This window comes from Notechis scutatus, chromosome 1, assembly GCF_049901735.1.
Source record: "Notechis scutatus isolate UNSWTSFEM ecotype Mainland chromosome 1, rNotScu1.2, whole genome shotgun sequence".
Lineage (NCBI taxonomy): Eukaryota > Metazoa > Chordata > Lepidosauria > Squamata > Elapidae > Notechis > Notechis scutatus.
This window is the reverse complement of record NC_142009.1, coordinates 2621563-2649132: the sequence shown is the minus strand read 5'-3', so window position 1 is coordinate 2649132 and position 27570 is coordinate 2621563. Positions and strand designations below refer to the sequence as shown.

Below are 27570 nucleotides of genomic sequence, written 5' to 3'. Positions count from 1 at the left end.
AATAAAAAGAATGGGAAGGGACCTTAAGAGGTCTTCTAGTCCAACCCCTGATTAGGCAGGAAACCCTAAACCAGTGATGGCTAATTTTTTCGACACCGTGTCCAAAGAGCACACACACACACACACACACACACACAAAATGCGTGCATGTCTGCCACGCATGTGCGTGTGCTCCTGTGCATCCGCCCCCCTCCACATGCACCTCGCACATGTGTGGCAGAGACCCAAAGACCAGCTGGCCAGCAGCAGGCATACGTGCATGCTTGGCGGAGCCGAGCTGAGGCAACAGCTTGCATGCCCACAAAGGGCTCTGCGTCCCACCTCTGGCACGCCTGCCATAGCTTTGCCATCATGGCCCTCCACCACTTCAGACAAATGGTTGTCCAATCTCTTCTTAAAAACTTCCAGTGTTTGAGAATTCACAACTTCTGGTGGCCAGCTGTTTCACTGGTTAATTGTTCTCACTGTCAGGAAATTTTTCCTTGGTTCCAGGTTGCTTCTCTCCTTGATCAGTTTCCATCCATTGGAAGGGGCTTTGGAGAATAGCTTGACCGATAAAAGGTTCATGTGCTGGTCAGCCATGTAGAATACAGGTATTCCGGCAATGACCCCCATTTAAATCCCGAGTCTCGAGCCAAACTTCTAAAACTTCAAAAATATTTATTGGGAGTTAACATGTCCGGCACTGCCTGGGTGCAGCCGACTCTGAGACACGTAATTCACTGTCACCCTTGACCCTGGTTTTCCCCTCCACCCCTCTGGGCGTATCGTAATCCATATTCTCCAATGGGACACATCCATAGCCCAGAGTCATCAATCATGTTCTCCAGTTAGAATTTTGTGCAGCAGAAACTTCGGTCACCTAGTTACTATCTTTGAAAAAAACATTTATGGAATGCACTTTCGGTTTGCAAGCTGCCGCACTGCTCCCCCCTCCCTTTCTGTTGGCCACTCTAAAAAGACCAGAGGAATATTTTATGAGTTGACATAGTCCTCAACTTACAGCAGAGCCCAAAATTTCTGTTAAGTGGGACGTTTAAGTGAGTTTTGCCCCATTTTACGCCCTTTCCTGCCACAGTTGTTAAGTGAATCGCGGCAGTCGATTAGTTAGTCACCCGGTTGTTAAGTGAACCCGGCTTCCCTCTTAACTTTGCTGGTCAGAAGGTCGCAAAAGGTAACCTCTGGAATGGTCGTAAATACAAACCACTTGCCAAGCATCTGAATTTTGACTCTATGACCATGGGGAAAGCTGTAACGGTCATAAGTGTGAAAAACAGTCCTGTCGCATTTTTCAGTGCCATTGTCACTTTGAGCGGTCGTTAAATGAACCTGTAAGTCGAGGACTACCAGTAATTTTTAAATTCCCCATTAGTCTTTTAATGATTTATGTATTGAGACTACAACTCCCAGGTGGCCTTGGGTAGGGTTCAGCAGGGCAGGCTGGGGAATTCTGGGAGTTGAAGTCCACCCATCTTAAAGCTGCTCAGGTTGGCAAACCTTAGCTTTGAGCTTAGAGAAAATGGTGGTTTCCTTTCAAAGAATATAAGGGTCTTTAGAGATCAACACCCTGCCTAGTGCAAGAGACTCCATTTGGAGCAGCAGCCCCAGTTATGGATCGGTGACTAGCATCTATTATTTGTGAACAAATTCTTGCTACAAAAGTTCTTTGGTTATTTGGTTATTATTTGAAAACAACTATCTGGTCAGTAGTAGATAGCCTGGCTGGTAGTCACAACAAAAAGCTTTCTCCTGGGAACCAAGGTCATCTCCCACCCCACCCCAGGTAGCAGTTGGAGGAGAAGAGGAATGACCAAAGGAACCCGCCAAACACCTTAATTGGACAATGTGACCTGTGCCTTTTGGGGGGGCGGGGGGGGAACAATTGTTCTTTTAATTATGCGACAAACCTGGGAAAATGTTCAGAGTTGGCTTCCACTAGCTGTGCCAATATGATGCGCTCAATAAACATGTTCTTTGAGGAATCTGCTCGCTTCGGAGTTCTGCTTTCAGTTGGTACATTGCTCGGAACGCTGACAATGTCTGCAAGAAAACCACCAAGCTCAGAGATCACCAAGGACCTCCAGTCGTCCTCCTCCTCCTCCTCCTCCCTTCTACTTCTGATGATGTTGCCTAGTTGGGTCATGAAACGTCTGCAAGAAAACCACCCAGCTCAGAGAGCACCAAGGACCCCTCAGTCCTCCTTCTCCTCCTCCTCCTCCTCCTCTTTTCCTGATGATGTGACCTAGTTGGATAATGACACCACTGCAAGAAAGCAACCAAGCTCAAAACTGCCTCTTCCCCACTACGGTTGTTCTCTCTTTAAATTAATTGGCCAGCGCCAATCAAGTAAATTATGAGGTTCCTAGAGTCAACCGAGGTGGAAAACAGCTCAAGCTATTATTCCCTGATGCTGGTTGCCAAGGGAGGTAATCCCAGCAGTTGAGTCTTCTCTTGTGCAAACATATAACAACAGCACCTCGCACTGCGTAAGGCTTCTATTCAGTCTCCTGGGATACGTGTCCCAGTGGGGGAGTGGAAGGCAAGGCTTTAATCGCAGGAAACGGGCTTGAGAAGGAGGGACGGCAGGCATTGCACTAAGAATTATTTACATACATTTGTTTGCTTGCTGTCCATCTCGCCAGGAGGCGATTCTGGGCAGCTTACAGTGTTAAAAACCATCTATCTGCCCATTTGTCTATCTGATCTACCTATCTAGCTATCCATCCATCCTGTGGTCTACCTATTTACCTACCTACCTCTGTCTATATATTCCTATCTATTCATCTCTATATTATTTGTCTATGTCTGTCTGTCTATCTGTGTATCTCTGTATCAGTATCTATCATCTACCTACCTACCTATCATCTATCTATAGATAGATCTACCTCCAATCTACCTAATTATTATCTCTGCCTGTCTGTATCAGTATCTACCTATCTACCTACCTTCCTATTATCTATATCTATCCATCCATCTAATCTACCTATCTATCATCTATCTACCTATTATCTCTATCCTATCTATCTATCTATCTATCTATCTATCTATCTATCTATCTATCTATCTATCTATCTATCTATCTTTCTATCTATCTATCTATCTATCTATCTATCTATCTATCTATCTATCTATCTATCTATCTATCCATCCATCCATCCATCCATCCATCCATCCATCCATCCATCCATCCATCCATCAGATCTACTTACCTACCTACCCATCCAGCTACCTACCTATCTATTCTCTCTCCCTCCATCCCTATTCTGCACTACTAATACTATTAACCTTCTCATCACTCCTTATCACCCATCCCCTCCCACTTGTGACTGTATGACTGTAACTTTGTTCGCTTGTATCCTTACGATTTATATTGACTGTTTCCTAGTATGATTTGATTGCTTATTGTACCCTATGACTGTCATTAAGTGTTGTACCTGATGATTCGTGACTCTTGACAAAAGTAACTTTTCTTTTATGTACACTGAGAGCATTTGCACCAAGACAAATTCCTTGTGTGTTCAATCACACTTGGCCAATAAAGAATTCTATTCTATTCTATTCTATTCTATTCTATTCTATTCTATTCTATTCTATTCTATTCTATCCCATCCAATCATCTTTCTATTTAACTGATTTTATATCCATCCATCTATCCATCCATCTTACTTATGTAATTCTTTCTTCTTTCTTTGTCTATTAAATTTATTCGCTGTCTCGCGTTTCTACTATTCTGAGCGGCTTACAATAAAATGATGGTATTAAAAAAAGATTAAAGATTGTGAGATAATAAATGCATGAATTACTGAATACCTTTTCCCAGTTAAGACCCTCTGCCCCAGGGCCCGATGGTTCACCTAACAACATAGCAAACCCTCCCACCCATTTCATTTTACAACGCGGAAAAAGAATCTGTATCATTATCTGAGCTAAAACTTGACAACTTTGAGACTTGTGGACTTCAACTCCCAGAATTCCCAAGCCAGCGTGGCTGACTGAGGAATTTTGGGAGTTGAAGTCCATAAGTCTTCAAGTTGCCAAGTTTGGAGACCTCTGTATGAAATGGTGTTGAGAATAACATTCAGCCCAAAGAACCCAGCAAAAGACGCCTATCTCCATGCCCTTCGCTTGCATTAAGCACGAACACGCGAATACACCCCCATGCACACGTTTAAGGGAGGACGTCTCCGACCCGCAGACTTCCTTAAGATTATTCATCACAAAGCAAAAAAAAACCGAAACAGACCCCGGAGGACTTTTCCGGCCACCGCCGAAAGGGGGCAGTGCGGAGATTTAGGAGGGCGTTCTGCGCCTCGCTTTCTCCTTTTCGATGGTTCTCGCCTCCTCTCTTCTCGCGGACGGCTCCTCGTTGTTCGGAAGCGGAGGCGGGGGGGGCGCTCTACCCTGGTCGCTCTATGGCCGAGCGCGCTGCCGGCTTGCGTCGGGGAGGGCTGACGTTGGTCAGTAAAAATGGCGGCGGCGGCGGCGGCGGCGGCGGGGAGCAGCAACTACTGGGAGGGTGAGTGGGGGACGCGGCGGGGAGGGGGCCACACTCCAGGGGAAGGGGCGTCCGCTTTGACACCCCCTCACCAGAGCTGGAAGCCGACAGCCCAACCGTCCAGCCCCGCCCCGAGCTGGACTACAACTCCCATCATCCCCAACTCAGCAGGGCCAATGTTTGGCGGTGCGGGGGCAATCCAGCCGATCCCCGAGGCACCAGGGAAATATAATACAATATATAATATATAATATATATAATATATAATATATATATAATACTATATATATATAGTAACACACAACCCCGGAAGGAGATGGGTTATGTGATCCCTTTGAGGATGATGGAATTCAGGCCGGGGGGTGCCTCTCGAGAGCGTCTAGCCGAGCCCAGAAGCCGGGGAATGGGAGGTGGGGGTGGAGCGGTTGAAAAAGCCCCCCCCCAACCCTAAATCCTCTGGGGGAGGGGTGTCAAAGGTAGATAAACAGATAATCAGAGTTGGAAGGGACCTTGTAGGTCATCTAGTCCAACCCCCGCCCAAGCAGGAGACCCTACACCATTTCTGAGAGAGGGCAGTCCGGTCTCTTCTTGAAAGCCTCCTGAGGTGAAGCTCCCACAACTTCCGAAGGCAACTTCTTTTCCACTGAATATAGATTAACAGAGTTGGAAGGGACCTTGTAGGTCATCTAGCCCAACCCCCTGCCCAAGCAGGAGACCCTACACCATTTCTGACAGATGTCTTCTTGAAAGTCTCAAGTGATGGCGCTCCCCACAACTTTCCAGGGAGACAGGAGGGTCGTTGCAGGGCAAATATCTGGGCTCTTTTGGGGTGGGGAGGGGGTCTCCAGAAGTGCCTGGCTGAAGTTGGGCGGCTGCCCGAGGGATCAACAGCGTCAGCTCCCACCTTAAGAGAGGGAAAACAACAACAACAACAACTGGGAGCTCTGAGATAGACTGCTCCTAGACAGGGAGACTCTTTTTTCAGCTTGCAAGAGGCAGCCTGGGGAAACTTGTCCTGCAAGAATTGAAGGATGAACCATGCTCATCCTGGGGGAGCAGGAGAGAGAGAGAAAGACCCTCTGGAAGATTTCCATAAGGAATTGAGCCAGGGAGGGGGAATCGGGGGTGCAAAAAGAAAAAAGGAAAAAGGACCGATCGGACGGAGCCAAGAACTTCTCTCCTTCCTCAAAAGACGGATCCCACAAAAGATTCTTTCGTAGGGGGCGAAGTGCAAGGTTGACTTGACAACTCTCAACCGTGGCACTTTTATGATAGGTGGATGTCAACTCCCAGCAGTTCCCCAGTCATCAACACCCATGCATCTGAAAGCATGCTTACTGGGGAATTCTGGGAGTTTCTGGGGGTAGAAACCCACCCCTTTTGAATGCAGGCTGGGCGATTCTGGGAGTGGAAGCCCTCCCCACTTAAAGGATGCTGGCTGGGGAATTCTGGGACTGGAAGTCCACCCCTTTTAAAGCATACAGGCTGGGCGATTCTGGGAGTGGAAGCCCACCCCTCTTAAAGGATGCTGGCTGGGGAATTCTGGGACTGGAAGTCCACCCCTTTTAAAGCGTACAGGCTGGGGGATTCTGGGAGTGGAAGCCCTCCCCTCTTAAAGGATGCTGGCTGGGGAATTCTGGGACTGGAAGTCCACCCCTTTTAAAGCATACAGGCTGGGGAATTCTGGGAGTGGAAGTCCTCCCCTCTTAAAGCAGGCTGGCTGGGGGATTCTGGGAGAGGAAGCCCTCCCCTCTTAAAGGATGCTGGCTGGGGAATTCTGGGACTGGAAGTCCACCCCTTTTAAAGCATACAGGCTGGGGAATTCTGGGAGTGGAAGTCCTCCCCTCTTAAAGCAGGCTGGCTGGGGATTCTGGGAGAGGAAGCCCTCCCTCTTAAAGCAGGCTGGCTGGGGGATTCTGGGAGAGGAAGCCCTCCTCTTAAAGCAGGCTGGCTGGGGATTCTGGGAGAGGAAGCCCTCCCTCTTAAAGCATACAGGCTGGGGAATTCTGGGGTGGAAGTCCTCCCCTCTTAAAGCAGGCTGGCTGGGGGATTCTGGGAGAGGAAGCCCTCCCTCTTAAAGCAGGCTGGCTGGGGGATTCTGGGAGAGGAAGTCCTCCCTCTTAAAGCAGGCTGGCTGGGGGATTCTGGGAGAGGAAGCCCTCCCTCTTAAAGCAGGCTGGCTGGGGGATTCTGGGAGAGGAAGCCCTCCTCTTAAAGCAGGCTGGCTGGGGGATTCTGGGAGAGGAAGCCCTCCCTCTTAAAGCATACAGGCTGGGGATTCTGGGAGTGGAAGTCCTCCCCTCTTAAAGCAGGCTGGCTGGGGGATTCTGGGAGAGGAAGCCCTCCCTTTTAAAGCAGGCTGGCTGGGGATTCTGGGAGAGGAAGCCCTCCCCTCTTAAAGCAGGCTGGCTGGGGATTCTGGGAGAGGAAGTTCCTCCCACTTAAAGGATGCTGGCTGAGGAATTCTGGGAAAATAAAATCCACCTGCCTTAAAGTTTCCAAGGTTGATAAACACTGTGTTGATCCAACATTACAGAACGCACACGTATATCTTTAGAAGATGTCCTCAGTTGGACAAAGTGAACTCCAGAAATATGCAAATAGAAGAATTTTCCTGATTGCTCAGTTGCTGCCGGTTTGCAAAGATTTCCCCTTCGGATATACAGTATACAAGTTGGACTCTGCCAACGCTTTAGATCTGGATTGCTTTCCTTTCTTAGATACTCAAATTTCTTGTCATGTAAGCTTGGTTGGCTAGGGAACTCTGGGAGTTGAAGTCCAAGGGCCAAGTCGGATACCCCTATTTTAGAATCTCCAAATGTCGTTTCAAGCAGCTTGTTGATGAATTTGCAGGATTGGAAGAAAGCAGCGAAGCCTCCATTTTTCTTCTTCCTCTTCTTTGACAGATCTAAGGAAACAGGCCCGGCAGCTGGAAAACGAACTGGATCTCAAGCTGGTCTCCTTCAGTAAATTGTGCACCAGCTACAGCCATGGCAGTTCTCGCGATGGAAGGCGCGACAGGTATAGGTACTGTCATGCTGCTATTTCATTCGATTTTTCATTGCAATGGTCAATTTTGTTTCCCCCCCCCCATGCCCGACAGCCCGTTTCCTCCATTTGCTTCCGTTTTGCGCTTTTGGACATTTGAAAATTTTTAAATTTGCAGGAATAAGGGAGCCTCGCTTGGAAAATTAGAAAATCTGAATAGGTAGCCTGGAGGAGCAAGTTCCTTTCCTCAATCCAGGCCTACATTTGCAGCTATTTTACATATTTAAATGTATTAAATTTTTGCAAATATTGGAAAAGTAATCTTCGACTTGCAACCACAACCACAACCGAAATTTCTGTTATTAAGGGACATCGGTTATGTGAGTTTTGCTCCATTTTTACTCCCTTTCTCGCTGCCATATTGTTAAGTGAGTCACTGCAATCAATACGTCGGTAACGTGGTTGTTAAGCGAATCTGGCTTCCCCATGGACTTTGCTGGTCAAACTGATTGCAAAAGGGGAATCCCGTGACCTTGGGACACCGCGACGGTCGTTAAGTGTGAACCAGTTGCCAAGCGTCTGAATTTTGATTTTCATGGGGATGCTGCAAAGGTCGTGACTCTGAAAAATGGGTCGTAAGTCACTTTTTCTCAGTGCTGTTGTCTAACTTTGAACGGTCGCTAAATGAACTATTGTAAGTCAAGGAAGACTTCGATTGAGGTGGCTTGGACTCCAGCCAGTTTGAATACTTGAAATGCGTGTAAAAATGAAATGAGAGCCAGTTTGGTGTAGTGGTTAAGGTGCCCATCTAGAAAGCAGGAGGTGGTGAGTTCGAGTCCCATCTTAGACATGAAAGCTATCTGGGTGCCTTGGGCCAGTCACCAAGAGACAAGGAATTCTAGTCCCGCCTTAGGCATGAAAGCCTGATAGGTGACTTTGGACCAATCACTAGGAGATGGAGAGTTCTAGTCCCGTTTTAGGCATGAAAGCCTGATAGGTGACTTTGGACCAATCACTAGGAGATGGAGAGTTCTATTCCCGCCTTAGACAAGAAAGCCTGATAGGTGACTTTGGACCAATCACTAGGAGATGGAGAGTTCTATTCCCGCCTTAGGCATGAAAGCCTGATAGGTGACTTTGGACCAATCACTAGGAGATGGAGAGTTCTAGTCCCGTTTTAGGCATGAAAGCCTGATAGGTGACTTTGGACCAATCACTAGGAGATGGAGAGTTCTATTCCCGCCTTAGACAAGAAAGCCTGATAGGTGACTTTGGACCAATCACTAGGAGATGGAGAGTTCTATTCCCGCCTTAGGCATGAAAGCCTGATAGGTGACTTTGGACCAATCACTAGGAGAATGGAGAGTTCTAGTCCCGCTTAGGCATGAAAGCCTGATAGGTGACTTTGGACCAATCACTAGGAGATGGAGAGTTCTAGTCCCGCCTTAGACAAGAAAGCCTGATAGGTAACTTTGGACCAATCACTAGGAGATGGAGAGTTCTAGTCCCGTCTTAGGCATGAAAGCCTGATAGGTAACTTTGGACCAATCACTAGGAGATGGAGAGTTCTAGTCCCGTCTTAGGCATGAAAGCCTGATAGGTAACTTTGGACCAATCACTAGGAGATGGAGAGTTCTAGTCCCGCCTTAGACAAGAAAGCCCGATAGGTGACTTTGGACCAATCACTAGGAGATGGAGAGTTCTAGTCCCGTCTTAGGCATGAAAGCCTGATAGGTAACTTTGGACCAATCACTAGGAGATGGAGAGTTCTAGTCCGTCTTAGGCATGAAAGCCTGATAGGTAACTTTGGACCAATCACTAGGAGATGGAGAGTTCTAGTCCCGTCTTAGGCATGAAAGCCTGATAGGTAACTTTGGACCAATCACTAGGAGATGGAGAGTTCTAGTCCCGCCTTAGACAAGAAAGCCTGATAGGTAACTTTGGACCAATCACTAGGAGATGGAGAGTTCTAGTCCCGTCTTAGGCATGAAAGCCTGATAGGTGACTTTGGACCAATCACTAGGAGATGGAGAGTTCTAGTCCTGTCTTAGGCATGAAAGCCTGATAGGTAACTTTGGACCAATCACTAGGAGATGGAGAGTTCTAGTCCTGTCTTAGGCATGAAAGCCTGATAGGTGACTTTGGACCAATCACTAGGAGATGGAGAGTTCTAGTCCTGTCTTAGGCATGAAAGCCTGATAGGTGACTTTGGACCAATCACTAGGAGATGGAGAGTTCTAGTCCTGTCTTAGGCATGAAAGCCTGATAGGTAACTTTGGACCAATCACTAGGAGATGGAGAGTTCTAGTCCTGTCTTAGGCATGAAAGCCTGATAGGTGACTTTGGACCAATCACTAGGAGATGGAGAGTTCTAGTCCCGTCTTAGGCATGAAAGCCTGATAGGTGACTTTGGACCAATCACTAGGAGATGGAGAGTTCTAGTCCCGCCTTAGACAAGAAAGCCTGATAGGTAACTTTGGACCAATCACTAGGAGATGGAGAGTTCTAGTCCCGTCTTTAGGCATGAAAGCCTGATAGGTAACTTTGGACCAATCACTAGGAGATGGAGAGTTCTAGTCCCGCCTTAGACAAGAAAGCCTGATAGGTAACTTTGGACCAATCACTAGGAGATGGAGAGTTCTAGTCCCGTCTTAGGCATGAAAGCCTGATAGGTGACTTTGGACCAATCACTAGGAGATGGAGAGTTCTAGTCCCGTCTTAGGCATGAAAGCCTGATAGGTAACTTTGGACCAATCACTAGGAGATGGAGAGTTCTAGTCCCGCCTTAGACAAGAAAGCCCGATAGGTGACTTTGGACCAATCACTAGGAGATGGAGAGTTTTAGTCCCGCCTTAGACAAGAAAGCCCGATAGGTGACTTTGGACCAATCACTAGGAGATGGAGAGTTCTAGTCCCGCCTTAGACAAGAAAGCCGATAGGTGACTTTGGACCAATCACTAGGAGAATGAAGAGTTCTAGTCCCGCCTTAGACAAGAAAGCCTGATAGGTGACTTTGGACCAATCTCTAGGAGATGGAGAGTTCTAATCCCGTCTTAGGCATGAGAGCCTGATAGGTGACTTTGGACCAATCACTAGGAGATGGAGAGTTCTAGTCCCGCCTTAGGCATGAAAGCCTGATAGGTGACTTTGGACCAATCACTAGGAGATGGAGAGTTCTAGTCCCGCCTTAGGCATGAAAGCCTGATAGGTGACTTTGGACCAATCACTAGGAGATGGAGAGTTCTAGTCCCGCCTTAGGCATGAAAGCCTGATAGGTGACTTTGGACCAATCACTAGGAGATGGAGAGTTCTAGTCCCGCCTTAGACAGGAAAGCCTGATAGGTGACTTTGGACCAATCACTAGGAGATGGAGAGTTCTAGTCCCGCCTTAGACAAGAAAGCCTGATAGGTGACTTTGGACCAATCACTAGGAGATGGAGAGTTCTAGTCCCGCCTTAGACAGGAAAGCCTGATAGGTGACTTTGGACCAATCACTAGGAGATGGAGAGTTCTAGTCCGCCTTAGGCATGAAAGCCCGATAGGTGACTTTGGACCAATCACTAGGAGATGGAGAGTTCTAGTCCCGCCTTAGGCATGAAAGCCTGATAGGTGACTTTGGACCAATCACTAGGAGATGGAGAGTTCTAGTCCCGCCTTAGACAAGAAAGCCTGATAGGTGACTTTGGACCAATCACTAGGAGATGGAGAGTTCTAGTCCCGCCTTAGACAAGAAAGCCTGATAGGTGACTTTGGACCAATCACTAGGAGATGGAGAGTTCTAGTCCCGTCTTAGGCATGAAAGCCAGTTGGGTGACTTTGGGCCCATCTCTCTTTCGGTCTAACCTACCTCACGGGATTTTTGTGGGACAAAATAAGGGGAGGCAGAGTATTACATATGTTCACTGCCTTGAATTCCTTATAAGGTAATAAAGGTGGGATAAAACTCTAACAAATGTGAACCAAGATTTCCCGCCACGTGTTAAAATTTAACACTACCTATGTGTGTTGTTCCTTGCTCAGCTCGGACACAACGCCTCTTCTGAACGGATCCAGCCAAGACCGCATGTTTGAAGCGATGGCTGTGGAAATTGAGCAACTCTTGGGAAAGGTAAGACCAGCTCTGACTCCTGCTGGAAACACTGAAGGTCTCTGGAGGTTCTCGATTATTATCCAAGTCGTAGTTGTCCCAACTATAAGAGCCAAAGAAGCTTCTCGGCTGAGAAGCGAAATGTCTTCAAAAGAAAAAAACAAGGAAGGTCCAGTTGCCTCCTGGTGAAAAACAGCCCCTTTGAGATAACCAGGATCTGGATGACAGAGAATCTCTACAGACTTTTAGCTGTACCATTTGGGATAAAAGTTCTTAGAATGGTGTGGGAGGAGGAATGGTTTTCCAGAGGAAAAAAAAATGGAGACAAGAGGAACCTGTGATGACTGACCCAAAGGGACGTGGCACAAAAGCAACAAAGTCACAAAAGTAGGTAAAAGTCCCTTTAAAACTTCCAACTTGGCCCCCAATGTCCAGTTATTGTCGGCTGGAGAAAAAAAACCTCTCCCAAGAACAGTTTTTAAAGGGAAGAAATTCAGTCCAAACACAAAGTACATATAGATTATAAATAAAAACCAACACAAACCACACTGCAGCAATTAACGAGACAGGGCAGGATAAGGAATTGCAGACTTCCAAAAGATAAGGAAAAATACACAGTTGGGAGGATGCCAGAACCCAGATAAGACTTGACAAACGAAGATAATGCACACTTTGCTTCCAGCAAGGTGCTGTTTGCAAACACCCTTTTTAAATCCTGTTTTCCCAGCTGCAGCTAATGAAGGGAATCAGGGCCCTTTCTTCCCCCATAACCCCCATTGCTCCTTTCTCTGTTCCTTCCTGCGTGTCCTAGGATGAAGGGGGTGGGTCTGGGTCTTCCTCTGAATGCCCAGCTGGACTTTGCCCTTCCCCAGTTTCTTCCACAGCCACCGGAGCCACACTCCCACTCCCTGTCAGCTGCTCGACCTCCCCCTTGGAATCAGATTCCAACAGGGGCATGACAAAACTATTAGCACCACTCAGGTGACCCTGAAGGACACAGAGAGACCTCCCAGTGGCCTCAACGACCCTCTAAAACAGGGGTAGTCAACCTTTTTATATCTACCGCCCACTTTTGTATCTCTGTTAGTAGTAAAATTTTCGCTAACCGCCCACCGGTTCCACAGTAATGGTGATTTATAAAGTAGGGGACAAAACCCCTACCACCCACCATAAAAGCTGGAACGCCCACTAGTGGGCAGTAGGAACCAGGTTGACTGCCACTGCTCTAAAAGGATGCAAATAGATATTTAGCTATGGGATGAACATCCTTCAAATGGTGTGGGAGGAGGAATGGATTTCCAGAAAAATTGCAGACTACAGGAACCATGTGCGCTTCGGTTTGAGATGCAGACAACACAAACACATCCCCAACAGAACCATGCCTGTCTTCATTGGTGAAGGGACACAGGGCAGAAAACACCCTGCAGCCAAGAAGGCTCCACATCCATTTGCACCACTCCGGTGACCCCGAGGACGCGGATAGACCTCCAAGTGGCCTTAACGGCTCTCTAAAAAGAATGCAAATGACCACCAAAATGCTAACACTGTAAACCACTCAGAAAGGGCGTATATAAATCTAAGTGCTATTGCTAGTAAGTCGAGGAGTATATCTAAATCAGAAATATTCTATGTTGGATTGTGCCCAGTTTTAAGTCAAGACAATGGGCTTATACAATAACAATTGGTTTAAAGCAGGGGTGTCTGTGGCAACTTGACTTGTGGACTTCCAACTCCCAGAATTCCCCAGCCAGCAAGGGGGAATTTGAGGTTTTTAATCGAGGGTCTCCTGCTTGGATGAGGTGGGTGGGGTTGGAGTAGATCAAGGGTCGCCAATCTTTTGGACCTCAGGGACCACCAAACTCATACTTTTAAATCCCGTGGACCAGAGACCCTGGGAAAATCCCAAAAAAAAGGCTGCAGGGAAATTCCCACCCCGTTTTCCTACCAATCGTTGTTTATTTGGGATCGTAGGATTCCGTCTCCAGCTCCGTTCTCGGGAGAGAGAGAGAGAGAGAGAGAGACTTTTGGTTTCATGCAAAGAGCAGCAGAAGTCTTTCTTTCTCTCCCCCAAACGCCAGAAATGAGTCTTTGCCGGCACAGCCTCTTGGAGCAGGAGGCCTTGCAGGGTCCCAAAGACTCATTTCTGGCGGAGTTTGGGAGAGAAAGAAAGACTTCTGTTGCTTTCCTTTCGTGCAGCCACAAGCAGAAGAAGAAAGAAAGAAGTGGAAAGAAGCAGCCCGGTGGCCAGGCGGCGCATGGGCAAGTTCCCCCTCCGCCCTTTCCCCTCCCCTCACTACCTCATGTTGTTCACAGTGCAAGCGGCGCAAGCCTTGTGTTCTCGTGGGCCATGTGGGTGGCGCAGCCTGGATTAATTGCTTTGGGGGACATTTCTCTGCGGACGACCAACATTTTCTCACAGACCACCAGTGATCCCTGGCCCACCGGTTGGCGACCACTGGGCTAGAAGACCTATAAGGTCCCTTCCAACTCTGATTATCTGTCAGTATATTTGACGCGTCGTGTCAAGTTTGCTGCTTATTGAATTGTTTGTCACAGATCCACAAAAAGCTCTTGTTTCTCAAAGCCGCTAACGCTCTCCTTTCTCTCTCGTAGCTGACAGCGGTCAATGACAAAATGGCGGAGTACACCAACAGCGCTGGTGTCCCCTCCCTCAATGCGGCTCTGATGCACACCTTGCAGCGGCACAGAGACATCCTACAGGTAAGGCAGTCTCCCTGAGCGTGGGCTTTCGGCTCCCCCATCTACAGACAGTCCTCGACTTATGACTGCAATTGAGCTGAACGTGTCCGTTGCTAAGCGAGACATTCGGCTAAGTGAGTTGCGCCCTTTCTGCCACCATTCTTTTTTTTTTCTTGAATAAAAATACTTTATTAAACAAATGTGTACAAATCCAGTAACGTCAAACTTTCCACTTATCGCAACTTAAGCAAAACAGCGTTCACTCAATCTGACATTTCTCACTCTATGGAAAATCCTCTTTCACGGTTATTACTTTAAAGATATAATATACAAAGTTTCATCTAATAATATTACAAATCTAATTACATGTAATGTTACTAGTTTCCGTCGTACCTTTTTATTTGACTATGTTTTATTAATTTCATGTCTGTCTTCTAGCCAATTATACCAACAATTCCAAATCTCGTAATATTCTGATTCCTCTTGGTTTTTAAGTTCCAATGACAGCCTGTCCATTTCTGGTTTCCATTCAGTTTTAACTTTAGTGATTTCTTCAAGCCAACTACTAATTTTCCTCCAATACTTTTTTGCTTTTGGGCAGGGCCACCACATAGGGTAGTAGGTGCCCTGCTCATATCCACATTTCCAACAGCTTTGCCGGGTTATTAGGAAACGTTTTTGCAAGTCCCGCTGGCAGTAGGTGCCAGCGATAAAACATTTTGTATAAATTCTCCTCGTAAGTTGCGGATAGAGTTAATTTACCGTTCTTAAGCGAATCCCTGCCATAGTCACACGGTCGTTAAGTGAATCCGGCTTCCCCACTGACTTTGCCGGTCAGAAGGTCACGAAAGTTGACCCCGGGGCACTGCAACCATCATAAACACGGGCCTGTTCCCAAGCCTCAGGATTTTGATCGGCGAATACGGGGAGGTTGCAACCGTCATATAAGTATGAAAAATGCCCCTAAGTCAACTTTGTTCAGTGCTGTTGTAACTTCGAACGGTCACTAAATGAATTGTTGTAAGTCGAGGATTCCCTGTATATTTGCCGAGCCTTTTAGAGTTAAACACTAAACATTCCTGTGCACAAAGCCAGGGAAAGATCTCTTCCCCAGCTTAAAAAAAAATTAATTAAAAAAAATGTTGCAAAGTTTCTTTCCTTCCCATCTGGGTCATTTTTAAATCAATTTAAGCGTTAATGTTTATTAGGGGAATTCTGGGAGTTGACGTTCACAAGTCTTAAAGTTCCTACCGTGTTTTCCCGAAAATAAGACCTACCCGGAAAATAAACCCTAGTGTCATGCCCTTGAGGGAGTCTGACTATGAGGATTGAGCAGTTGACAGGGAGTAGGAATATGGCTCTGGTGGCCGTGGAAGAAACGGAGGAAGGGTGCAGTCCAGCTGGGCAGTCAAAGGAAGGCCCAAGCCGATACCCTCTTCATCCTAGGGCACGCAGGGAGGAACGGAGAAGGGAGCAACATGGCTTACGGGAGAGAAAAGGGCCCTGATTCCTTTTGTTAGGAATATGAGTCACCTAACAGCTATTTGGGTTAGAAATATATAAACCAGGATAAACATTTTAAAACTGTAACTTTAAGAAAATGCAAAACTGTAATTAGGTGTGGTTTCTCAAACGGCCATAAGATGGAGCCAGAAACCTGGTTTGTTTAGTCTGAGTCTCAGAAGAGAGTGTGAGTGTATCTCTGTTTCCTTCTGTTGGAAAGTGCTGCTGTTGCTCCATTTCTTCCAATTGACTGATATTACTGGATTTAATGTAAGTCTGATACTGAACTATTTATTGACACTGGACTTTGATATTTGGATTATCCCTGGATTGAAAAACTGACTGATTTTACCTGTGAATGACTTTTGGACTGCTTATTTTGAACTTTGCTTAACGTTTCTGGAAGTAAAAACCTACATTTATTGTACAGTGTATCTGTGTGCTGTGTGTGTGTATTATTCAAACACTACTCTCAAATACGTCTCCCTGTATGCGCTCGTTCTAACGGGGAATTACCTCAACACTTTTCATTGGTTGCAGCTGGGAGAACAGGATATAAGTGGGGCGTTTGCACACGCCTCCTTGCTGGAAGCAAAGCGTGCATTATCTTGGTTGAGCCTTATCTGGGTTTTGGCGTCCTCCCAACTGCGGGTACGGTGTTATCCTTTGCAAGTCTGCAATTTATTATCTTGGCCTGCCGTGTTCATTACTTCAGCGTGGTTTGTGTTGTTTTTTTTAAATTTCTAATTATCTTTACTTTGGGTTCGGACTGCATTTCTGCCCTTCGCAGACTGTTTTTGGAAGAGTTTGTTATCCAGCTGAGGATAATTGGACATTGGGGGCCAAGTTGGAGGCATTAAAGGGAATTTATTCTTTGGTGACTTTGTTATTTTTGTGTCATGCACCGTGTCATCACACCCAGTTTGATTTGTTAGTGTGCTCCTAATATAAGCTCTACCCCAAAAAATTAGCCCCAGTTAAGGTCATTTTATCAGCTGGCGGGGGGCGGGGGTTGAGGAGGACCAGCACCAGAGGTGGTGGGGGCCAACGGTGTTGGGCAGACCGTGCATCACAGGTGAGTTGATTACGTATCCAAGAGCAGGGGCGAGGCCGAGGCTGGGCGGGAGGCATGCGATCCGGATGCACCAAACTGGCCATGGGAAAGCCAAGGGTTGGGCCGGAGTGGCTGGCTGGCCGCGGGAGGCTCATCTTTGCATTGTCAACTCATAAAATATTTCTATGGTCGTTTTAGAATTGCCAACAGAAAGGGAGGGGAGGAAGGGGTTTGAAAGAGCAGTGCGGCAGCTTGGAAATCAAAAGTGCATTCCATACATAGTTTTTCAGAGATAGTAACTAGGTGACTGAAGTTTCTGCCACGCAAAAATCTTACTGGAGAACATGATTGATGACTCTTGGCTATGGAGGTGTCCCATTGGAGAATATGAATTATGATACACCCAGGGGGGGGGGGGGGAAAAACCAGGGTCAAGGGTGACAGTGAATTACGTGTCTCAGAGTCGGCTGCACCCAGGCAGTGCCGGACATGTTCACTCCCAATAAACCCTTTGGAAGTTTTGGAAGTTTGGCTCGAGGCTCATGATTTAAATGGGGTAACTGCCGGAATCCTGACATGCATCTCTCGGCTTTCCCGCGGCCTGCACAGCGCATCTGGATCATTGCCTTCCCTTGCACTTTTGCCTCTGCTGCTTGGACAGGTAATCGACTTACCTGGGCTGCACAACCACAGAGTGTGCCAACCAAGGAGTCGGCGGGCTGCAGCTGCTGCCGGATACCGTCGGTCCCCACACTTGCCTTGTGCATGAACTGGTGGTTGAGTCGTCACCCTGATATCACCCTGTGTGTGTGTCAAGAGAACCTAAAACGGGTGTCCAACCTTAATTGTGTTTCCTCGAATATAAGCCCTAATGCATCTGTTGAAGCCAAATATATATGTATGTATGCATGTATGTATGTATATGTGTTTTCTTAAGTTTTCGCGGGTACTTACATGTATGGTATTCAGCTTTGTTCGGGTACTTTCCCACGTCATTATAGTTGTGCTTTTAAAGTTGCAGCAACGTTTCGGCAGAATCTCATCTGCCATCATCAGGCTTCTGTATTGTGTTCGTCTGAACGGAGAGGCAGTTTCTGTAAGCAACCCCAGAATGTTTCCTTCCTGCCTTCCTTACAGGATTAGTCCAGTAATTTCTTCTAACAACCGGTTCTCCGAACTGCTTAGAAGGTTAACAACCGGTTCTAGCGAATAGGAGCAAATTGGTAGAATCCCACCCCTGGTCCAATCACACTTGGCCAATAAAAGAACTATTGTCTATTCTGTTTATTCTCTTATAAGCTCCTAGTCCTCAAACCATTTGGAATCATTTCTTTTTTTCCCCCCACGACAGGATTACACCCATGAATTCCACAAAACCAAAACCAACTTCATGGCAGTGCGGGAAAGGGAGAACCTCATGGGCTCAGTCCGGAAAGATATTGAGTAAGTTGCTCTTAATTGCTTTCATAATATTATTCTAATTGCAGCTGGTCCTCGGCTTAAAGCCATTCCTTTAGCGACCGTTCGTAGTTGCACCGACACCAAAAAAAAAGTGACGTGATTATTTTTTCCACTTAACATTTGTGAAGTGAGTTTTTGCCCCGTTTTACGACCTTTCTTGCCACCATTATGAAGTGAATCACTGCAGTTGTTAACGACATGGTCGCTAAGCGAATCTGGCCTCCCCATGGACTTTGCTTGTCAGATGGTTGCAAAAGGGGATTGCACGAGCCCAGGGGACACTGGGACCGTCATAAATGTGAGTCAATATCCATCTGAATGTTGATCAGGTGACCGTGGGGGGGAATGCCACAATGGTCATAAGTGTGGAAAACAATCATAAGTCATTTTTTTTCAATGTCGAGCTGTCACTAAACAAATGGCTATAGGTCAAGGACTACCTGTAGGCCTTTGGATTTGGGACTTCTGTTTGCCTCTGCAGTCTTTCTGAAGCTGTTAATAAAAAATAAACTATTTGCATTATGGTAGTATTTACTTAGCTCTGCTCCCTGAACTTCAAATAACATCATATATTCCTTTGAGGCTTCACACTCACCCAAAAACAAGAGGGCATGATCTTGTTATAAACAAATGTGTGTGTGAGAGGCGGGGGGAGAGAGGAGAGAGAGGGAGAGGGAAGAGAAACAGGAGAGAGAGAAGAGGACAGAGAGGAGAAGAAGAGAGAGAGGGAGAGAGAAAAGAGGGGAGGGAGAGAGAGAGGAGGGAGAGAGGAGAGAGAAAAGGGAGAAGAGAGGAGACAGAAAGGAGAGAGGGGAGAGAGAGAGAGAGAGAGAGAGAGAGAGAGAGGACAGAGAGAAGACAGGAAGAGAGAGAGAGGAGAGAGAGAAGAGAAACAGAAGAGAGAGAAGAGGACAGAGAGGAGAGAAGAAGAGAGGGAGGGAGAGAGGAGGGAGAGAAACGAGAGGAGGAGAGAGAGAGAGAGAGAAGGAGAAGAGAGGAGACAGATAGGAGAGAGGGGAGGGAGAGAAAGAGGAGAGAGAGAAGAGAGGACAGAGAGGACAGGAAGAGAGAAGAGAGAGAAGAGAAACAGGAGAGAGAGAGAGAGAGGACAGAGAGGAGAGAAGAAGAGAGAGAGGGAGAGAGAGAAAAGAGGGGAGGGAGAGAAACGAGAGGAGGGGAGAGAGAGGAGGGAGAAGAGAGGAGACAGAAAGGAGAGAGGGAGAGAGAGAGAGAGAGGAGAGAGAGAGAAGAGAGAGAGAAGAGAGAGGAGAGAACGGGGAAGGATTGCAAATTTGGCCTTGTGTTCAATGCAGGGAGTCCTCGACTTACAACCGTTTGCCTAACGGTCGTTCAAAAGTTACGATGCCCCAAAACTACTTATGATCTGCTTTCAAAGTTATGATGGCCGCAAACACACACACACACACACACACACACACACACACACACGGCTGAAAGGGATTAGAAACGGTGGTGAAATCTGCTGGTTCACACGGTAGCTCTAATGAGCAAATTGGCCCCGGCCATCCGCCATTTCCTGTCCTATATTTTCCTTGTTTTTTGGGCTCAGTTGATTCGCGCTGTTTTACTCACCAGCGCTTTTACGTTTTTAAGCTTAACATGGACAGTTTTTGAATGCGACGCGCAACGCATGCAAAGCGCGCTCTCAATAGAACCGGTAGTAAAAAAAAAAATTGAATCCCACCATTGGTTAGAAAAGTAATATTCCAAAGACAGCAGTTAGGCTGGGCGGTTCTCCATAAGTCAGGAGTGAGCAACTGTGGCCCCTTTAAGAATTAGAATAGAATAGAATTCCTTTTATTGGCCAAGGGTGATTGGACACACAAGGAATTTGTCTTGGTGCAAACGCTCTCAGTGTACATAAAAAGAAAAGATACTGTTAGGAATGTAAGTTAATGAAAAATGAAAAGATACTAGGAATGTAAGTCACCTAACCAGTTGGGTTGGAAATACATAAACCAGGATAGACATTTTAATACTGTCTCTTTAAGGGAATACTAAAATTGTAACTGGGTGTGGTTCCTCAAATGGCCATAAGATGGAGCCAGAAACCTGGTTTCCGAGAGTGTTGCCATTCCTGCATTTCCCTACTGACTGTTGCTGATCATCGTTATTCTTGGATTTGATGTAAGTCTTTTACTGAACTGTTTTTGATACTGGACTTTGTTCTTGGATTATCCCTGGACTGAAAACTGACTGCTATAACCGTATATGACTTGGACTGTTTGTTGGACTTTGCTTAACCGTTTACTGGAAGTAAAAGCCTACATTTTACCATACAGTGTAGCTGTGTGCTGTGTGTGTGTTATTCAACATTACTCTCACTATGTCTCCCTGTGTGCATTCATTCTCCTAATGGGGAATTACCTCAACAGATACATTCATCAAGAGTCAAGAATCATCAAAAATTCCTAATTGGAGAACGTGGTTGATGACTCTAGGCTATGAACGTGTTTCGATTGGAGAATATGAATTATGACACACCCCGAGGGGTTGGGGTGGGGGAAACAGGGTCATAGGTGATAGTAAATTACGTGCCTCAGCATTGGCTTTATGCAGGTCATGCCGGCATGTTCGCTCCTAATAAATCCTTGGAAGTTTTTGAAGCTTGGCTTCGAGGCTCATGATTTAATTAGGGGCGACAGCCGGAATCCTGACAGCAAGCCGCTTTCTAATAGAATTCACTTTTCACCTCTCTTCTCGTTTTTGTCTTCACACCTTCCAGGTCATACAAAAGCGGTTGTGGTGTCAACAACAGGCGAACAGAACTTTTCTTGAAGGAGAACGAACATCTGCGAAAGTAAGTTGGCGTCCCACGCGGGATATTTTTCTCTTCTGAGCCGCCTTGCTAAATCCGTTGCTTCCCAATTTGCGTTTCTTGATTTTGTCTGTATTCCCCCACTTTTTATTATTTTTACCAGTAACTCAACATACTGGCTTTTATGTTGCTTTTTCAAAAGGCAACTGGGCTTTCTTTGTTTTTCCTTGAAGAGGTTTTGCTTCTCATCCGACGAGCTTCATCCGTTCTGATTGAATAGTGGAGGGATTTATATTCTTTGCAGTCCTCTGGTCGTTAGCGTTCTCTCTGAGAATCATTGTTACCGCTTGGAAGTTCATTTTTTCCCCTAGGTTTACTTGAACTGTGAATTTGGAAGTAACTTTGGAAGCCGGATTTGCTAAGTGAATTTTGTCCCATTTTACCACCTTTCTGGCCACCGTTGTTAAGTGAATCACTGCAGTTATTCAGGTAGCAACCCTGTTGTTAAGCGAATCCGACTTCCCTCATTGACTTTTGCTCGTGAGAAGGTCGCAAAAGGGGATTGCATGACCTCGGGACGCTGCAACCATCATAAACATGAATCCGTTGCCAAGTGTCCAAATTTTGATCATGTGGGGATGCTGCAACGGTCATAAGTGTGAAAAACAGTCATAAGTCTCTTTTTTCTTCAGTGCCGTTGACGGCCTCTCTTGTCCACCGTTGTTGAGTGAATCGCTGCAGTGGTTAAGTCAGCAACTTGGTTGTTAAGTGAATCTGATTTCTCCCCCGACTTCACTTTGTCGGGGGGTCACAAAGAGAATCCCATGACCCTCCCAGGACACTGTGACCGTCATAAATACGAGAAATTTGCCCAGTGCCTGAATTTTGATCCCGGGGCCAGGGGAACGCTACGAGCGTCGCAAGTGGGGAAATGATCCTAAATCATTATTATTTTTATAGTGCCGTTGTTAATTTGAACGGTCACTAAATGAACTGTTGTAAGTCGAGGACTCCCCTGGACTTACCTTGGACTCAGCTTTCCGACTTAAACATATGCAGGATTGAAAAGTGGTTCATAAGTCGCATTTTTTTCCCAATGCTGTTGTAAGTTTGAATGGTCGCTAAATGAAGCGTATGTCGAGGACTGCCTGGACTGGCCTTGGACTCAGCTTTCCGACTTCAATATATATGCAGGATTGTCCATTGTAGTCACGTTACGTTTAGTGACCTGGGTTGTATTTGTATCATGGTTTATATCAGGGGTGTCCAAACTTGGTAACTTTAAGACTTGTGGACTTCAACTCCCAGAGTTCCTCAGCCAGCTTTGCTGGCTGAGGAACTCTGGGAGTTGAAGTCCACAAGTCTTAAAGTTACCAAGTTTGGACACCCCTGGTTTATATAAAGAAAAGGTCCCTTTCTAAGACCGCGGTGGCGTCTCACCTCCAGGGGGCGCCATTCCTTCAAAAATGGTCCCTTTTGGGGAAGTTGTCAAATGTTGGTTCCCCCCACACACACACAAAAGCCGTTGTGGTGTTTTGTAATGAAGTGTGCATATAACATAAATCGGACGGGATTCTTTCCTTTTATTTCTTTTTTTTCCCTGCTGCTGATGGGCAGATGGACTGCAAGCGGATGGAAAATCACAGCAGTATCTCAGCGTGTCTTTGGGACTCTGCTCAAGCATGGGAATAACAGAGTGGGAAGGGACCTTAGAGGTCTTCTAGTCCAACCCCGCTGAGAGAATACAGAATAACAGAGTTGGAAGGCCCTCCTCCTCTTCCTCCTCACAAACCCTCCTGCCATTCTAGCACTGATGATGTTCCCTAGTTGGGTCATGAAATGTCTGCAGAAAAATCACCAAGCTCAGAGAGCCACAGTTGTTTTCCTCTTCTTCCTCCTCCTCTTCCTCCTCCCTCCTCCTCTTCCTCCTCCCTCCTTCCCTTCTCCTCCTTCTCTTCCTCCCTCCTCTTGGGTCTTCCTCCTCCCTCCTCCTCCTCCTCCTTCCCTTCTCCTCTTCCTCCCTCCTCCTTTCCTCCCCTCCTCCTCCTCCTCTTCTTCCTCCTCCTCTTCTTCCTCCTTCCCTCCTCTCCCTCTTCCTCTTCCTCCTCCTCCTCCTCCTCCTTCCCTCCTCCTCTCCTCCTCCTCCTCCCTCTCTCCTCCTCCTCCTCCTCTCCTCCTCCTCCTCTTCCTCCTCCTCCTCCCTCCTCCTCCTCTTTCTCCTCCCCTCTTTCTCCTCCTCTCTTCCTCTCCTCCTCCTCCTCCTCCTCCTCCCCTTTCCTTCTCCCCTCTTCCTCCCTCCCCTCCTCCTCCTCCTCCTTCCTCCTCCTCCTCCTCCCTCTCTTCCTTCTCCCCTCTTCCTCCTCCTCCTCCCCTCCTCCTCCTCCTCCTCCTCCTCCTCCCTCCTCCTCCTCCTCCTCCTCCTCCTCCTTCTCCTCTTCCTCCTCCCCTCTTCCTCCTCCCCTCTTCCTCCTCCTCCCCTCCTCCTCCTCCTCCCTCCTCCTCCTCCTCCTCTTCCTCCTCCTCCCCTCTTCCTCCTCCTCCTCCTCCTCTTCCTCCTCCTCCCTCCCTCCTCCTCCTCCTCCTCCTCTTCCTCCTCCTCCCTCTTCTCTCCTCCTCCTCCCTCCTCCTCCTCCTCCTCCCCCTCCTCCTCCTCCTCCTCCTCCTCCTCCCCTCCTCCTCCTCTTCCCTCCCCTCCTCCTCCTCCTCCTCTTCCTCCCCTCCTCCTCTTCCTCCTCCCCTCCTCCTCCTCTTCCTCCTCCTCCTCCTCCCCTCCTCCTCCAGAATTTGCAGATGCAGCTCCTTCCAGAACACCCTGTCTGCCAAAATCCCTCGTTTTACCTTGGTCCATTAATCTTGCATCTTTGCAACGAGGCACCACAACACTTTCATTATAGGAAAAAATAAAAATAAGTGGGGGTATGGAACCCTTGATTGATGCAAGCTGCATCTTCCCTTCTAAGAACGGCTTTTCACCAACCGTTAATTGGCCGGCTGTGTCGGAGGCCAAGCTTTCCTCCCGTGCCAAAAAGGGAAAAAATTTTTCCTCTCTTTCCTCTGGCCAAAGACACCCCTTCTCGCTCGCTTTGGCTTGCAGTGAGATTACTCAGTGGCTTTTAGGCCAAAGCAACAAATGGATTTTTATTTTTTTTTCGGTCAGCATTCTGTTGGTTTACCGCCCTTCCAACCCATCTCTTTATTTTATTCTTTTTTCTTCGATTTACTCTTTGTGGCTTTGGAAAATAGCCTTTTTCTCTCCCCCCTCCCCCCAAAAAGCACCAGAAGAATAAGTTAAAAAAAAAAAGTCAGAAATGGTGTAGGGTCTCCCACTTGGGCGGGGGGTTGGACTAGATGACCTATAAGGTCCCTTCCAACTCTGATTATCTGTTTTCCCTGTGGCATCCTGTAATTCAAGGAGTAGTCCTTAACGGGTCTATGTCTACCTGGAAGGAAGGAAGCAGTGGGGTGCCCCAAGGTTCAGTCTTAGGCCCAGGACTCTTCAATATCTTCATTAACGACTTAGATGAGGGAGTAGAAAGGGAACTTACCAAATTTGCAGATGATACTAAGCTGGCAGGAATAGCTAACACCCAAGAAGATAAGCTCAAGATCCAGAGGGATCTTGACAGACTATAGAACACTGGAACATATCTAACAAAATGAAATTCAATGTAGAGAAAATTAAATTCCTACACTTAGGCAAGAAAAACCCAAAGGACACATATAATAGACTGGGTGGAACCAGGCTCAATAGCAGGAACTGGGAGGGGGATCTCGGAGTCTTAGTGGACAACCAGCTAAATAGGAGCCAATGTTGTGCAGCAGCCGCCAAAAAAGCCAATGCAATCCTAAATTGCATTAACAGAGGGATACAATCGAGATCATCAAGGGAGGGACTAATACCACTCTGTAAAGCCTTAGTAAGGCCACACCTAGAGTCCTGCATCCAGGTTTGGTCACCACACTATAAAAAAGATGTTTAGAAAAAGTACAGAGAAGAGCAACCAGGAGGATTACGGGACTGAAGGCTAAAACAAAGAACGGTTGCAGGAACTGCGCCTGGCTAGTCTAGGGAAGAGAAAGACCAGGGGAGACAGGAGAGCAGCCTTCCAATATTTGAGGGGCTGCCCCAGAGAGGAGGAAGGGGTCAAGCTATTCTCCAAGGCACCTGAAGGCCAGACAAGGAATAATGGATAGAAACTGAACAAGGAGAGATTCAACCTGGAAATAAGGAGAAACTTTCTGACAGTGAGAACCATCAACCGACGGAACAGAAGTTGCCTTCAGAAGTTGTGGGAGCTTCACTGGAGACTTTCAAGAAGAGACTGGACTGCCCACCTGTCAGAAATGGTGTAGGGCCTCCTGCTTGGGCAGGGGTTGGACTAGATGACCTCCAAGGTCACTTCCAACTCTTTAAAGCACCCAAGGCCAGACAAGGAATAATGGATGGAAACTGATCCAGGAGAGATTCAACCTGGAAATAAGGAAAAAATTTCTGACAGGGAGAACAATCAACCCATGGAAGTTGCCTTTGAAAGTTGTGGGAGCGTCATCCTTGGAGGCTTTCAAGAAGAGACAGTTAGAAATGGTGTAGGGTCTCCTGCTTGGGCAGGGGGTTGGACTAGATGACCTACAAGGTCCCTTCCTACAAGGTCACTTCCAAGCCCTCGGAAGTTGTGGAAGCTTCATCACTTGAGACTTTCAAGCAGAGACTGGACTGCCATCAGTCAGAAATGGTGTAGGGTGGGGGGAGACTCCCGCTTGGGCAGGGGGTTGGACTGGATGACCTACAAGGTCCCTTCCAACTCTGATTATCTGTTAGATCTGTTAATTTGTAGTTTGTGTGTGTGTGTGTGTGTGTGATGAAATGAAGTGTTGTAAGTCAAGGACTACCTGTACAGGAATTCAACGGCCTACAAAGAGAATTTGTATAAGATATTTTACAGGTGGCACTTACCCCCAGTCAGAATAGCCGAGATGTTCAAAGACAAATTGGCGAAGTGTTGGAAATGCCATCAGACACCTGGATCATACTACCATATGTGGTGGACATGGCATTGACGCTAAAAAATATTGGACCAGAATGCACATGTGGTTGGAAAAAAATGATAAAACAACATATAGATTTAAAACCAGAGATATTTTTATTGGGAATTTTGCCTGATGGTTACAACAGAGAGATAACATATTTGATTATCAATGTATTAACAGCTAGATGATTATTTAGCTAGAATTGTATTTGCACAAAATTGGAAAAATGAAAAAACTCCGACAGAGGAGGAAACAATTAAGAAAATAATGGAATGCGTGGAAATGAGTAAATTGACAATGGCAATTAGAGAACAGGAAGAAAAAGATTATTATAAGATTTGGAATTTATTCTGTGAATGGCTAGATAGAAACTGAAACATGTGATAATAGCAATAACATATTATAACTGACTGATTAAGATTGAATAAGAGAATGAACATAACTTAGGTAAGGATGGAATATATTTTTGAAAGATAATAATTACAACATTAATGATAATATAACAGTTGACCAGTGTGATATAAAATATCGATTAGAATGATTATAAGTGCAAACAAGTTAGAAATGTGTGATATTATTATGTGCACAAGATATATGTACCCAACCGACACATTAGAGAACTGAAAGATGGTTTTTATTTGTTTGTTTTTCTTTATAAAAATAAAAAACTTTTTCAAAAAAAAGAAGGAAGTCCTCAACATACAACGCCTCATTTAGCGACCGTTCAAAGTTAAAGCGGCGCTTGAAAAAATGCGACTTATGATTGTTCTTCAATCCAGCATATGTTTTTAAGTGGGAAAGCTGAATCCAGGGTAAGTCCAGGCAGTTCTCGACTTACAACGGTTCATTTAGTGACCATTTGAATTTACAATGGCACTACAAAAAAAATGACTTAGGACCATTTCCCCACTTGCGGTGCTGGTAGTGGCCCCGGGATCAAAATTCAGGCGCTTGGCAAGGGTCTCGTATTTATGACGGTCACAGTGTCCTGGGAGGGTCATGGGATTCCCTTTTGCGACCACCTGACAAAGTGAAGTCGGGGGAGAAATCAGATTCACTTAACAACCAAGTTGCTGATTTAACCACTGCAGCAATTCACTTAACAACGGTGGACAAGAGAGGCCGTAAACGGCACTGAAAAAAAAGAGATTTATGACTGTTTTTCATACTTATGACCGTTGCAGCATCCCCACATGATCAAAATTTGGACACTTGGCAACGGATTCATGTTTATGGTCGCAGCGTCCCGAGGTCATGCAATCCCCTTTTGCGACCTTCTCACGAGCAAAAGTCAATGAGGGAACCGGGTTGCTACCTGAATAACTGCAGTGACTTAACAATGGTGGCCAGGGCTTCCGGTTTGAAGTCTCTTCGGCAACAGACAGAAATCCACAATCGTGCGTGGTTTCGGTCTGGGCTTGCCGCTGGAGTGCCCCGAGCCGGCTGGTTTTGGGGCTAAGCCACCCCGTAGAGGT

The 27570-nt window shown here is 46.5% G+C and overlaps 1 protein-coding gene across 2 annotated transcripts in view; it reads left to right on the top strand.

The window, feature by feature from the left end:
* The first annotated feature begins 4440 nt into the window (after positions 1-4440).
* The window catches only part of GOSR1 (golgi SNAP receptor complex member 1), a 41294-nt gene continuing 18164 nt past the window's right edge, over positions 4441-27570 (top strand). Inside the window, exons 1-6 of one of the 2 annotated variants that reach the window (XM_087955925.1) lie at positions 4441-4516; positions 7402-7516; positions 11504-11591; positions 14184-14291; positions 18179-18270; positions 21035-21109. In XM_087955925.1, coding sequence (XP_087812051.1) covers positions 4468-4516; positions 7402-7516; positions 11504-11591; positions 14184-14291; positions 18179-18270; positions 21035-21109 — 527 coding nt within the window. In that variant the 5' untranslated portion in view covers positions 4441-4467. Of the gene's footprint in view, positions 4517-7401; positions 7523-11503; positions 11592-14183; positions 14292-18178; positions 18271-21034; positions 21110-27570 lie in introns of both variants that reach the window. The other variant, XM_087955920.1, reaches the window with a different exon arrangement.